The sequence below is a fragment of the Olea europaea genome, chromosome 2, assembly GCF_002742605.1.
Source record: "Olea europaea var. sylvestris chromosome 2, O_europaea_v1, whole genome shotgun sequence".
In the NCBI taxonomy this organism is placed as follows: Eukaryota; Viridiplantae; Streptophyta; class Magnoliopsida; order Lamiales; family Oleaceae; genus Olea; species Olea europaea.
This window is the reverse complement of record NC_036238.1, coordinates 24,427,578-24,442,815: the sequence shown is the minus strand read 5'-3', so window position 1 is coordinate 24,442,815 and position 15,238 is coordinate 24,427,578. Positions and strand designations below refer to the sequence as shown.

The window sequence follows — 15,238 nt, the reverse complement described above, 5'->3', positions numbered from 1 at the left end:
CATCTTGAGACGAGCTCGAGTTTGAGTGGAACGGGTCGTTCGACGAGTCGAAACTCACAAACGGCTTATAAGCTCGTAAAAAAATGTGAATAAAAAAGTAAAAACAAAAAAAAATTCGAACTTGTGGGTACCCACAAGCTAAGGTGGTGAGCTTATGAGCTCGACCCTTGAGCACGAGCTCGTGGGTACATGGGTTGACATTCCCATCCCCATCTAATACTATTTTTTATTATTATTATTATTTTTTTTTTGTGGAAATTACATGCTACCCTAATTTTAAAGTATGCATCATAAACCATATTTGAAGTTTCACATTTCAAAATTCAGATTATAATTAAGGACCCGTTTGGTATCCATTTTTTCCAAAATACATTTTTCTTTCTCTTCTTTTCAACTATACATTCTTTATTAAAATAATATTACACGTAAATCAAAAAAATTTCTTATTTGTCAACCACAGATTTCCCATTAATTTAATATTTTAAAATGCATTTTTACATAAAAATGAGTCTGAAACACCCTATTATGCCATTTGTCATTTTAATATGTATGGAGTAGCCATCTCATTCTTAATTTTTCCACATGATTTTTAACCAAGATCTTAATTCTTCTTTTCATAAGGTTATAATATTATTAACATAACTCTTTACTATGTTACATGATAATAGAAAATATGAATATGCATGGAAAATTTGCTAAAGTTTTGGAATGTCACAAAAGATTTTTATTTTATTGGATTGGATTGGTCTTGCTATTTTATTTCATTGTCACAAAAATATGAACTTTTTTCAGGGAGTGGTCCAAACATGACTAAAGACACGGCCTGAGATGTTTTATTAAAAAATGGATTTTCCAATTTTTACCCCTAATATTTTTTTTTTTTTTTTTTATGAGTTTCTGTTTGCAATGTTGACGCATACAAGTTCTGTTTGTTAAAATTCTTTTATTATTTTATAAGACATGCCTTAAAGAATTCCTTACTTTCTATAATTATGTATTATTTAAATCACGTCTTGAATTAAAACTTATATCTCACTTTCTTGAACATGTCCTTAGAAATGATTTATCACATTCTTTATTGTTGTGTTCTTTCTTATTTTGTGGCATATGGGGTTCTTCGTTCTAGCGTTTCAATCATTCTTAATTTTTTCACGTAATTATGTAAATCAATTCAAGGAAAGAAATTGTTATGAACATCTAAATAAACCACATATTTTTGAGGAATCTAAAAAACATTTTTATTTCGATGTGAAAATAATAAAAGAATTGTGTTTGGTGTACACCTTTGTTTACACAATGTCATATGACATTATCTCATTTGACAGCATTTGACAATTTAAAAAAAAAAAATTTATTTTTTCATCATATGATTTTTTTGATAACAATGCATGTGTCAACAAGTGTGTACAAATTGGGTATACAAATGGTAAAGTCCTTAACAAAAGAATTAAATTGAATGTATAGAAAAGAAACTCACAGAGTTCCTACAGATGAGTCTCAAGAAGGTCGGGCTCACGTGGGCCCTGATGTATTAAAAAATGGCCAAAAATGCCGACTCCACCACTGTGAGTAGTCTGTAAAATATCTGTGAGTTTTCTTTCTGTACCTGTAGCTCGGTTCTTAATAAAATCATAAAAATCAATCAATAATGCTACACAAACAGACTAAAAAATAGAGGTACACGTGTCGACACATTATTAAATGATTGGAAAAAACAAAAAACCAAACATCCAAACAAGTACTACCAAGTCAGCGATTCCATTTTTGTCCAGTCTTTGAGGCTGTTCAATCATCATTATTGAAAAATCAATCTTTTGGTGCCCTAATGTGGGCCCCAAAGCTAAGTAAACTATGCTAAATTAATGTGCATCGTTATCAACAGCAAAAGGATGGGTTTTACTGGAAAACACGCACTAATTAACATTATATTAGAATGCCCAAGTCCCAACGAATCGAAATTCTCTTTTTCTTGATACAGTGCAACAATACCTTTTCTATTACTTCATTTCAATTTGCAAATACATAAATCCATATTTTCCATAAGAAGGGAGCAAACATAACACACGGGCATATATTTTTAGAACATCCATATTTGGTAAGTAATCATCCATCCATCAATAGTTATAAGCTTAGCTCCATTGTTTCAGCTCAGTATGGCAGCCTGCAAGAAAGAAATTAAGCTGAAAAAGGAATGAAAATTGAAACCACAATTCATTGATGGAAGGATGATCCTCTTTTGAAATGGCTTATGACATAGGATTAGATTGAACAATAAATACGATTTTAATTTCTTTTTCTCCCTCAACACTGTCAATTACTATCCATTTCACATTGCTAATAATGAACTCACCCGAGCTTGAGAGACGTATCTGAGCTATCCGAATCTTGCGGAGGGCCAATCGAGTTACATGCGTTAGTAACAGACTCCGATGATTGACCATCCTCCTCGACTATTTTCACAGAATCAGCTGCTATCATATTTTTCTTCCCTTTCGATATCTGCTGGAAAACACGCACTAATTAACATTATATTAGAATGCCCAAGTCCCAACGAATCGAAATTCTCTTTTTCTTGATACAGTGCAACAATACCTTTTCTATTACTTCATTTCAATTTGCAAATACATAAATCCATATTTTCCATAAGAAGGGAGCAAACATAACACACGGGCATATATTTTTAGAACATCCATATTTGGTAAGTAATCATCCATCCATCAATAGTTATAAGCTTAGCTCCATTGTTTCAGCTCAGTATGGCAGCCTGCAAGAAAGAAATTAAGCTGAAAAAGGAATGAAAATTGAAACCACAATTCATTGATGGAAGGATGATCCTCTTTTGAAATGGCTTATGACATAGGATTAGATTGAACAATAAATACGATTTTAATTTCTTTTTCTCCCTCAACACTGTCAATTACTATCCATTTCACATTGCTAATAATGAACTCACCCGAGCTTGAGAGACGTATCTGAGCTATCCGAATCTTGCGGAGGGCCAATCGAGTTACATGCGTTAGTAACAGACTCCGATGATTGACCATCCTCCTCGACTATTTTCACAGAATCAGCTGCTATCATATTTTTCTTCCCTTTCGATATCTGCAGCAAACAAAAAATAAAACCTTCAATTTTTCCTTAAACTATAAGTGCTTACGTGCATGCAGGTGGTGCACATACGTCCGTGCCAGAGAGGGAGATTCTTTTCAGTTCATACCTGCAGTCTTAGGCGCTCATTCTCTTCCATGAGTTCCATTCTCTGCCCATTTCATAATTTTAAGACTATATTTACATGCAAATTTGATGATTCAACTTACAACTAATTAGACGTTTTTCTATAAAATATGTGTTAACAAGTTCGGTGGAGTGACCTTTTGTTGAAGTTGATTAATCTCTTTCATGATTTTCTCACTCTGTAAAATCATGAATACTCTATCAATGCCAAGTTTATGAAATCCAAGAAAAATATATACAATTAAGGCAATCTTACAACATAGTACAAAATCTTAAGCACTGACCTTTTTGTCTATCACGCGGCTCAACCCGGTTTCAAGTGATCTCTCTAACTTCTGCAACTCTTCAATACTCAGTTCTTGAAGTTCTGATCTCTTTCATGATTTTCTCACTCTGTAAAATCATGAATACTCTATCAATGCCAAGTTTATGAAATCCAAGAAAAATATATACAATTAAGGCAATCTTACAACATAGTACAAAATCTTAAGCACTGACCTTTTTGTCTATCACGCGGCTCAACCCGGTTTCAAGTGATCTCTCTAACTTCTGCAACTCTTCAATACTCAGTTCTTGAAGTTCTTTTCCTTTCATGTACCTGTTATTAACAAGTATCATGCCTAAGTTTCGTGCTGACCATATCAAAAAAGAGCTATGGAAGCACAAACCTCAGTTGATGGCTTCTCTCAGCCACTTCTTTGCTTAATCTGGAGTAGTTACTGTCCTCGACTAGCTGCTTCGGAATTCCCTCGTTCTTCCACAAATTAATTGAAAATACAGTTTTTACTTCCAAGTTATGCATGTATTCATAAGATGACATAATACTAGAATTATGCATTTGATAAGGTTATAGTTGACCATTAAGAAATGTATAGTAATATATACCAAACATCTATGTGAGTGCAAATTTTTATGCATTATTAGATCATATGGAATGATGCGATTGTCATAAATTTTCTTTTTTAGTATTAATATTGTTGAGTGCTATTGTGCTAATTAATATACTTTATCAAACAACACTAATTATCAAGTGATATACCTTCAATTGCTGAGCTTCAATATTCAATAAAGAATGTTAAAAGAAAAAAAATAAAAATTACCTGAAGTTCAAGAGATGATTGCTCCAACTTCTCCAGGTTCTTTGTGTGCAAATCATGCTTTTCAAGTATGTCCTTCATGCTTTAGAAAACCCCCACCCAAAAAAAAAAAAAAAAAAAAAAAAAAAAAAAAAAAAAACAATAAAAAATTTTTAATTCACTCCAAAAAAACCCCCCCCCAAAAAAAAAAAAAAAAAAAAAAAAAAAGGGGAATAAAACATTAGATAATTGTTCATTCTACTCCCCTAGCAGCTAGTACAAAGACAGTTTTAAAACCAAATGCATAGATAGTCAATATTCCTGCATCGTCAACTGGAACGTCCCATAGCTTAGAGTGTCTACACAGCTATTTTTGAAGACAATATATAAATAAATATGTGACCCTTTCTCTAAGGGCTTGAGCATAAGGTGAAGAGTCCAAAAACATCAAACGAGCAATTTGATGTGCTAGTCGAATTTCAAGATTGGGAGCGAGCCTCCATCTCGTGGTGCATGTTAAGATAAAATTTCACACCAATTAAATATTAAAAATATTACCCAGTATAACAAACATATATTACCCAACATAATAATAGTTTATTCATATTAACAAAATAGATATTTTAAGATGAAACTCAAGACTAAATATTCTCAAACCAACCACGTATGTTAAACACTTGAATATGAATAATATCACGGAACTAGAATGCTAAAATTACATATCACAAGAATGCAAGCTGCATGTAAAAGTCTCAATCCCTATTGACCATCTCATCTAAAAGTTTAAATTATTAGAGAGGAATCACACGTATTCATTTATATCTTGCCTTCAACGCCCCCCTCACAAGTTGAATAGATTGATTTTTTACATCAAATTTGTCGCACACAATTTTTTTAATGGGTAGCCATGACATTTGAACCCAAATTTTATTAGTTACTCTTATATCATTTTAATCATCTCGTCTAGAAATTACGTTAAAGAAATGACATGTTCATATATCATTAATTGCTTCTTAGAAAGTCAAAATGGGCATCTTAACATGATATGAAATGATAATTCAACCCAAAACTTGTATTCTCATTAAAGCTAATCACCAGCCAATTAAACAAGCATTAGTTTCTAAACTCGTGTCGTGCCAAAATACAACTCAAAATCAATTATTCGTGTCTATAGCCTTTTGTCTTGACATTGTATAACTTAAGAATGCCAACTAGCTTAGCTAGAAAAGTAAATCAAACATGGATAAGTTTAAAGAATGAAAACATATCTAACCTATGATTTATTATATAGTAACTTGATGTAATGTTTGGTCTGTTGAATTGAACAAGAAGGTAAAAAAAATGCTTAAAATGTATTATAATGCGTTACTAACATGTTTTATATTGAAAACACTTGACATATGGGTCAAGAAATATTCCTCTGAAGTTCGATATTAAAGAATTTAAGCAAAGACACAACAAGACTACGTGCAAAATCTCAACATTGTTCAAATTCAACTTAGAATATACATTTCCGAAACTCTTGGTCCACCATGCGAGATTAGGTACAAAAAGCTTACTTTGACCACATTATAATCAATTTCCATCCACAATTTCGTCAATTGACCAAAAATTTTATTTTGACCACATTATAATCAATTTCAATGAGGGTAAAATGACACTTTCATATTTACCACATTAAATAACAAAAAAAAAAGGAAAAACTATACCTTCTTCCCAAATCCACCCAACCCATCAAATCACTTCTTACAGGGCAAACATTGTACAGAGATAGATAATATACATACTACTAAACCAAATTATACGCATGTATTGTATGCATATATGGAGAGAGAAACAAGAAGAAAATGAACAAAGTGAAAAACTCAAAGCTGGAAAAAGAGCTTTTTCCTTTAGGTTTTGAAAGACTTTTCAGCAAGAACTTCAGAGGTGAAATTTTAATAGAATACACACTTTTAATTCCAAGACGCTCGATTTTGCTAAGCATCAACATCTCCATTTGAAAATCCAATGGCCGTAACAAAAACACACATTGAAATTATACCTAAAATACACAGGGATTGATTTTCTATTGAAAGATGCAAAAAAGTCTTTTTCCTTTATGTTTTAAAAGAAAAAGTACTTTTTAGCTTCTGATAAGTGTGTTTTATACACTTATTTTGACCACAAAATATGGATAACTATTGATATATATGTTGAAAAGTGGCTTAATTCTATATAAATTATGTTTTGTAGGACAATATTCATGAATGTGGCGGAATCTAGGAAAAACAAGTGAAAATGACCAAAATGAAAGAGAACAAAAGTTCAGGGACCAATGTGCAAATAGCCGAAAGATGATCCGAAAGCATAAATGAGGATATGAAAGCGCTAAGGACCAAATTGGTAAAGATATAAAGTGTTGGAAGAAAAAGAAATGAGAAAAGAGGTCAAGAAACAACAAAATGAAGTTCAGGGACTAAAATGTAACTTTTTCAAAGTTTACCAATACTATGCGGTTGCATAGAAGGATCTTCTATGCGGTTATGTACCTATTTTCAGAACTTGAAGGACAGATTTTTAATGAACTATGCTCTATCATTGAATTGTACTATGCTATAACATAGTACAATTCTAATGCGAAAAATCTGGTTTTCTTATATGATTAAAATTATTATCGAAACCAATCTTGGGACATGTTTTAAAACCCTAAGGCCATTCCTATTATGCACTCTAACATATTTCTAAGAGTTTAGAGCATAGAGGAAGGCAAGAAACGCGAAGATCGACCCGAAGACGTGAAGATTCAATTCAAGAAATAATTGGGTGATGCCGTTTCTTCAATATTCTTTTTGTTTTCTTATTTTCACCATACTAGGCTAGATTTGTTTGTGTTAGGAGAATGACGAACTACGTGATATGACTTTTTAATCTTTAGTTTTATATTCTCGACATTAAAATACGTTTTTGGAGTTTGAATCATTTATATGAATTTATTTTCTCCACAATTATTGTGCACATGATTGTGTGAATTTGATGGCTTGTTTCATACATTCAAAAGAAGAAAAATAGGCTCAACATGGTATAAATCGTCGTAGAGTCCAATAGGGGATAGAAATATACTTTCCTATACTCTATGTGAATTTTAAAGTGCTCATAAAAATTCATGCATTTTTGTGTATTCGCATCCGTCTAGAAATATAGTAGGATCGTATACGAGAAAAGGTTTAACATTATCCGAGAGAAATTGTTTGATAAAATAGGAACATTGATTCGTGAAAATTCAACCGTATTGTCAAAGTGCAAAACCAAGTTAAAAAAGGGCTTATTGCATGGAGACTCACAATCCTAGTACTTTATCATTAATTAGAACACTTTAACTTGCATTTAAACACAACTTGCATTTCGTTAGTTAAATCACTTATAATTACATAAGTAATTTAGTTTAGTTATAATTTGCTTCACAACAAATACTCTCATTTTTATTTGTTTCGATTAAGGTAGCGATAATAGAAATTGTACTAAATCAATCATTGTGAAATGATATTCGAACTTAATCCACTTTATTACTTATTAACGAACCATACACTTTCAGTGATTTTACATCGAATTATATTTTCATGAAAATATGCTACTTGGGGACTTCATGGCACTGTTAGTCATCCAAAACCAATCTAGCATTGTATATCCCCCATTAGGGTAGCCAACTTTCAGCTGAAAACGAATGTAATTTAACTCTTTCAGAATGGGGGCATCAGTACTACGGAGTGGCTAATGAGAATCCGTACACACATATATCCCGATTCTTTGATACCCGTCAATACTTCAGGTATCAAGGAATTTCAGACGATGCTATTAGGCTGAGTTTATTTCCACATACTTTGCTGGATAAAGCACTCAAATGGATGGATTCACTTCTCATTGCGAGCACGACATATCAATATTTAGTCAGGGTAAATCTAAATCATTTGATGAGACTAGGAATAGGTTTAAGAACATGCTAAGAAAGTGTCCTCAACATGGTTTCGACAAGAAAACCCAAGTTAGATTTTTCTATACAAAATTACTTCCATCTTTCAAAAGCATGGTGGATTCATCATCTGATGGGTCCATATCCATAAGAACAATCGATAGAGCATAGGAATTGTTCAAGAGAATGTCTACAACTTTAGCCATGTGATCCTCTGAGCGGGTGGTTCGAAAGAAATCAACGAGGTTTTATGAGGTAGATACTCACTCGGCCTTATTTGCTAAAATAGACTCTCTGTTTTATAAGATGGAAAGCATATCAAATTCAACAAATGCAACACAAGCATGGAAACCAAGTTGTGAAGAATGTGGAGCTGATCACAGTACAACAGAATACCCAATTCTGTCACAGAGAATGGAGCACGAGGAGTACGCGCAATGGGGTCAGTGTCAACAAAACAATCCAAATTTAGACACTTACAATCCTAGTTGGAGAAAGCACCTAAATTTCTCGTGGGGTGGAATCCAAAATCAAAATAGACCCTAGGGACAATTTCAGCAGAAAAAGAAAATTCAGTTAAATGAGATGTTTGTGATGTTCATGAAAAAGACTGATAAATACATGGAAGCAGATAACCAATTCATGAGGAAAACTGAAACAACTCTCTAAAATCAGGGTGCTGCAATTAAGAACTTGGAGACACAGGTGGGACAGATAGCACTTTCTATGATAGGAAAGACACCAAGTATTCTACCATGCAATACGGAAGTGAACCCATGTAACATGTTCAAGCAATTATTACAAAGTGTGGTTCAATTACTAGAGATCAATGTGAAGAGACCAAATGCAGACAAAAAAATAGTACCTTCTTCTGATGAGGAGCAGACTGACCAAACCATAGAAACAACTACCAACGAGAGTTCAAATACACTATAGGCAAATGCAACTGCTCCTATTAATCCATACGAGCCCCCAATTTACACAAAATTTTTGGAGGTTTTCAAGAAACTTCACATAAACATTCCGTTGGCTGAGGCACTCACCCAGATACACAGCTACGTCGAATTCTTGAAAGACATCCTATCGAACAAATGCAAGTTGGAGGAGCATGAAACGGTGATGTTGACAGAGGAAGGTAGGGCTAGAATTTGGAAAAAGCTACATCCAAAGCTAAAAGATCCAAAAAGTTTTATTGTACCCTACACTATAAGGAAGAAACTTCACATAAACATTCCGTTGGCTGAGGCACTCACCCAGATACACAGCTACGTCGAATTCTTGAAAGACATCCTATCCAACAAATGCAAGTTGGAGGAGCATGAAACGGTGATGTTGACAGAGGAAGGTAGGGCTAGAATTTGGAAAAAGCTACATCCAAAGCTAAAAGATCCAAAAAGTTTTATTGTACCCTACGCTATAAGGAAATTGTTATTTTGAAAAAGCTATATATGATTTAGGTGCCAGCATTAACTTTATTCCCACTCTCTGTTTCCAGTAAATTAGGACTCGGGAAAGCTAAGGTAACTACGGTAACTCTATAGTTGGCTGATCAATCACTCACTCATCCACGAAGAAACATTGAAGATGTTTTGGTAAAGGTGGAGAAACTCATATTTGTAGTGGATTTCCTTATATTGGACATGGAAGAGAAAGGATGTGCCACTCGTTTTGGGTCGACCATTTTTGGTTACTGGAAAAGCTCTCATAGATGTTCAGTGAGGCCAATCAATTCTAAGGCTAGGAGAGAAGGAGGTCTCTTCCAATGTGTTCAAAGCGATGAAACATCTTACTAAGTCGGACAGTTGTTTCCAGATTGATGTGCGTGGCAGAGTAATTCATGACATCTTTCAGTTTCGGAACCTATCAAATGCTTATGAGGCCTATATTGTACATTCTCAATCCACTTACACTAATTCTAGTGGGATTGAGATTTGTATAAGATATATGGAGACAAACCTACCATACGTGCGAAAAAAAAAAATTTGAGGAGCTGGGAATCAGTCTTTCAAAACAACTACCGTCAATTCAGCAACCAAGGTTGAGCTCAAGCAACTACTACCTTATCTGTGTTATGCTTATTTGGGGGAATCATCTATATTCCCAATCATAATTTCAAATTTATTTAGCAAGATGGAGGAGAAGAGACAGCTTTGGGTACTCAGAAAAATCAAACAACTATTGGGTGGTTATGACTGACATAAAAAAGGTCAGTCATTCACTTTGCATGTACAATATTCTCATGGAGGAGAACAAACAAAGCATAGATGGCGAATGGAGGCTTAATCCAAACATAGAGATAGTTAGAGCTGAAGTGATTAAACTTTTAGATACATGAATAATTTATCCCATTTCATATAGTGCTTGGGTCAGCTCGGTTCAGATCATGCTAGAAAAAGGAGATATCGTGGTGGCTCAGAATGAGAAGAATGAATTAATACCCACCAGGACTGTTACGGGATGGAGAGTGTGCATTGATTACCGCGAACTCAATACTGCTACTCTAAATGATCACTTTTTCCTTCCTTTTATTGATCAGATGTTGGAGAGGTTGGCAGGTCAATCACACTATTACTTTCTCAACGAATATTTAGGGTATAATCAAATTTCAGTAGCACCAGATGACCAGGAGAAGACTACTTTCACTTGTCCCTATGGTATCTTTGCCTACCACTTTCACTTGTCCCTATGGTATCTTTGCCTACCGTAGGATGCCATTCGGTCTACGCAATGCCCCTTCCACTTTTCATCGGTGCATGATGGCCATCTTCTCCGATAGGGTGGAGAAATTCATAGAGATCTTTATGGATGATTTCTTGATATTTGGTTCGTCGTTCAATGAATGTTTAAAGCATTTAAGTTTGGTCTTGCAGTAATGTAAGGAGAAACTTGGCATTGAACTAGAAGAAATGCCATTTCATAATGTAAGAGAGCATTGTGTTAGGACATCATATTTCAACTGAGGGAATTGAGGTAGACAAAGCAAAGGTCCAAGTTATCGAAAAATTACCGTCACCTACATCAGTTAAGGGTATTCACAATTTTCTTGGGCATGTCAGATTTCATCGATGCTTCATTAAGGATTTCGCTAAGATTATGAAGCCCCTCTGCAATTTGCTAGTTAAGGATGCCCCTTTTGAATTCTCTGAGGAATGCTTAATGGCTTTTAACACTCTAAAAGAGAAGCTTATCTCAGCACTTGTCATCATAGCACCGAATTGGAGTTTGCCGTTTGAATTAATGTATGATGCTAGTGACTACATAGTAGGAGCAATATTGGGACAGCAAAAAGGGAAATTATTTTATGTAATCTACTATGTGAGCGAAATATTGAAGGATGCACAGCTCAACTATGCCACTACCGAGAAGGAGCTCCTAGCTGTAGTCTATGCCTTTGATAAATTCTGATCGTGTCTTGTTGCATCGAAGGTCATTGTCTACACCGACCATACTGCTTTAAATACTTGATGACAAAGAAGGATGCCATGTCGATATTGATCCGCTAGGTTTTACTACTGTAAGAGTTTGATCTGAAAATTAGAGATAAAAAGGGAAGTGAATATGTGATAGCTGACCACTTATCTCGACTGGAGCAGGGAAATCAAAATGAGTCAGTGGAGATTAATGAGATTTTCCTAGATGTTTAGCTTGGAGGTTACTCCTTGGTATGTAGACTGTAGAACTCCGAATCTTTTTGAAGTTATGTTGAATATAATTTATTTGTCAATTAATAGAAATGCTATATCTGGTCAAGTCTTTATGCAAATCAATTTGTTATATCTAATAGTTGATTTACATCTACATGATTATTTTTATTTGAAGGATCAAAGTAAAAATAAGTATTAAATTTTATACTTTTAGTTAAGTGGGCCAAATTGGAGATAGAATTACCCTATCAATATTGGGCCTATTTTGAAGCTCGCAATAAATAGAGAATTATAGACTCAAGAAAAAGTTAATTTGAATAAGTTAAACTTGAATTATAGCCAATTAAGAAAACTACTTAATAATATTAGTTATCAATTTAGACTAAATTACTATATCAATATTGGATTCTTTTGATAGATGGTAAATAATTATGTGTATTAGGGTTGAGAAAAAGATATTTAGGATAAATTTGAATTAAGATAGAATAAATAGAAGAATCAAGATGTAAAATGAATTTTTATATATAATCGTAACATGTAAAGTGATTTTAGCCAGATGATTACGAATGAAAATGGATTGGTTATGTTATTAAGAAAAATATATAATAAGAGATTTGTTTAAACCTAGACTTGTATTTGGATTGGAATGCAGTTAATATTATATCATCATTAGTTGTTATCTCAATTAGTTAAACTAATCACTATTTGATCAATAAGATTTTAAGTACTTATTAAATTGTTTGTCTGTTTTAAAAATAAAATATGTCTTATATCTAATACTAGTTGTTCTAATCTAGTAGAAAACTTTAATATTTATCCATTATTATTATTATCCTTAACATAATCTAATACTAATTCAAATTAAAAACTTATCACTTTTTATTTGATAGAGGTAACTTAAAGTCCTATACCTATTAGAAAACTTAAATCCAAACTACTATATAAAGGCATGACATTGCTTTGCTGTCTCACTCCAAATTTTCTCCCAAATTGCCTCGTAGCCGTTCTCTCTCCCACTCTATATTATTAAGTCTTTGGATTTGCAATAAAGAATCTCATTTTTTGCAATTTTTTTCTCCACATACATCTTCGAAAGGTGAGATGCTCAGTGTTAGTAGTTTTTCCACATCTTTCAAATACATTGTTACGTGTGAATTTAATTACTAAAGTCCAAGGCTCTTTCGTGAGAAATCATGATACATTTTAAAGCGTTCCTACAGGTATCGGTTAGCCTTCACATTATTTTGTAGCGCTTGCTAGAATTATCATTTGTCATAATGTGATAATTCTCATTTTATGTTGGTAGGAGAATTTATGCATAATTTCATGTTTGATTTGAAAGTAGAGTAGCAAGCATCTCATTGAGTATAATTCGTTATACTCATCCCTCTTTATTTACAATTTTCAGGTAAAAATTAGCATACTGGACGACAGATGATGAATATTCTATTGGACCAATTGATCCTCATCATGAATTTCTTTAATTTTTGGAGACAATGAAATTTTTAAAAGCATTTGATTATTTTTTGTGTTTAGACTCAGTTGCGATTAACGTTATAATTTTTCATTAGTCCTAATTTTATTGCCTATTACAACTAGTTTTTATTAATGATTTGATGAAAGATATGATTTCCAAAACGTTCTGCATATTTTATTAAATTAAATTTATCTTTTATTAAATATTGTTCAACTTTTATTGAATATGTCATTATATTGAAATCTATTTTTTTAGCACGTTAAGAAATTTATGTTTGGTAGCGTATCGGGTTGCTAGAATTTGGAGTTTTACATTGACATTGTAAATTATTTGGTCAAATTTATTCCTACACCAGATTACTTCATTCATCAAAAAAAAGAAATTATTTTCTGACTTGAAATACTACTTTTGGAAAGATCACATTCTCTATCGGCTAGGTGTTGATCAGATTATTCGGCAATGTATTCCCGAAGAAGAAGTACTTCGCATACTCAAACATTGTCATTCATATGTTTATGCGGGACATTTTGGTGCTTCACAGGCAGCTGTAAAGATTCTAGAGTCTGGATTCTAGTGGCCTACAATATTCCTGGATGCCTTTGAATTTGTGAAGAGTTGTGACAGATGTTAGTGCCTCTAAACAGTATTCCAGAGGTGGAGCTTTTTGATGTGTCAAGGATTGACTTTATGGGACCTTTGATTGACTCTAAACAGTATTCTAGAGGTGGAGCTTTTTGATCTGTCAAGGATTGACTTTATGGGACCTTTCCTTCATCGTTCTTGAATCAATATATACTTGTAGCAGTTGACTATGTCTCCAAGTGGGTGGAGGCAATGGTATAGTACCAACGATGCTCAGGTAATGATTAGGTTTATATAGAAATACATTTTCACCCGCTATTATAAGTGGCAGGGCAGACACTTTTGCAACCGCCAATTTGAATCATTGACAACTAAATATGGCATTCGACACCATATAGCCACCCCATATCGCCCTCAGACCAGTAGGCAAGTTGAAGTTTCGAATTAGGAACTAAAGACGATACTTGAAGTAAAAGTGAGTTCTTCAAGAAATGATTGGTCTAAGAAGCTAGATGATCTCTGTGGTTTATAGAACAGCATTCAAAACAACTATAGGCATGTCTCCTTTTTGGAAAAGCTTGCTACTTGCCAGTTGAATTAGAGCACCGTGCTTATTGGGCTATCAAAAACTTGAATTTTGATTTGAAAGTGGCTAGTAAAAAGCAATTGCTTCAATTGAATGAAATGGATGAATTTCGATTGAAAGCATATGAGAATGTAAAGCTTTACAAAGAACGCATTAAAAAGTGGCATGACATGCATATTCAGAGAAGAGCGTGGGTGGGTGGAGCAAAATGTTTTGATATACAACTCTAGACTTAGGCTCTTCTAGGGAAAGTTGAGGTCAAGGTGGTTTAGTCCTTACACGGTTACCAAGGTATTTCCATATGGGGGTGTAGAGATCACACATGAAAGCAAGGGGACTTTTAAAGTTAATGGACAATGGTTAAAACCCTATGGGAGCGGTGAATTTTCAAAGGAAAAGTCCACCATTCATCTAAGAACGAGTGAATCAACTATGGTAAAGTCAAGCTATAAACTATGAACTAGCACTTGTTGGGAGGCAATCCAATGTTTTTTCCCTTTTACTTATTCAGCTCTACGTGTTAGATTAGGAATTTTTCGCGTTTTTTGATTATTTGTAGTAGTTTAGGTTATCGTTCATCCATTTAGGTCACAAACAGTTGATGCATGGTCCACATTAGTTTTAAATGTGTTATTCATGAGCCATAAGGTGTTAACATCATATTTAGCAAATTAGGTGGTAAAATCGTGC

The 15,238-nt window shown here is 33.6% G+C and overlaps 1 protein-coding gene and 1 long non-coding RNA gene across 2 annotated transcripts in view; both read right to left on the bottom strand.

Moving 5' to 3' along the window:
• Positions 1 to 1,739: 1,739 nt before the first annotated feature.
• Positions 1,740 to 2,499, bottom strand: LOC111367626. Its single transcript, XR_002697871.1, has 2 exons — positions 2,351 to 2,499; positions 1,740 to 2,161 (listed from the first exon to the last, which is right to left on the bottom strand). It is a non-coding gene; the product is annotated as an uncharacterized LOC111367626 (long non-coding RNA).
• Positions 2,500 to 2,502: 3 nt separating this feature from the next.
• The window catches only part of LOC111367618 (MADS-box protein JOINTLESS-like), a 30,233-nt gene continuing 17,497 nt past the window's right edge, over positions 2,503 to 15,238 (bottom strand). Inside the window, exons 3-9 of the mRNA XM_022988593.1 lie at positions 4,335 to 4,413; positions 3,903 to 3,988; positions 3,733 to 3,832; positions 3,372 to 3,413; positions 3,218 to 3,259; positions 2,954 to 3,102; positions 2,503 to 2,764 (exon numbers count right to left, since the gene is read on the bottom strand). Of these exons, the coding sequence (XP_022844361.1) occupies positions 2,752 to 2,764; positions 2,954 to 3,102; positions 3,218 to 3,259; positions 3,372 to 3,413; positions 3,733 to 3,832; positions 3,903 to 3,988; positions 4,335 to 4,413 (511 nt within the window). The 3' untranslated portion in view covers positions 2,503 to 2,751. The remainder of the gene's footprint in view (positions 2,765 to 2,953; positions 3,103 to 3,217; positions 3,260 to 3,371; positions 3,414 to 3,732; positions 3,833 to 3,902; positions 3,989 to 4,334; positions 4,414 to 15,238) is intronic.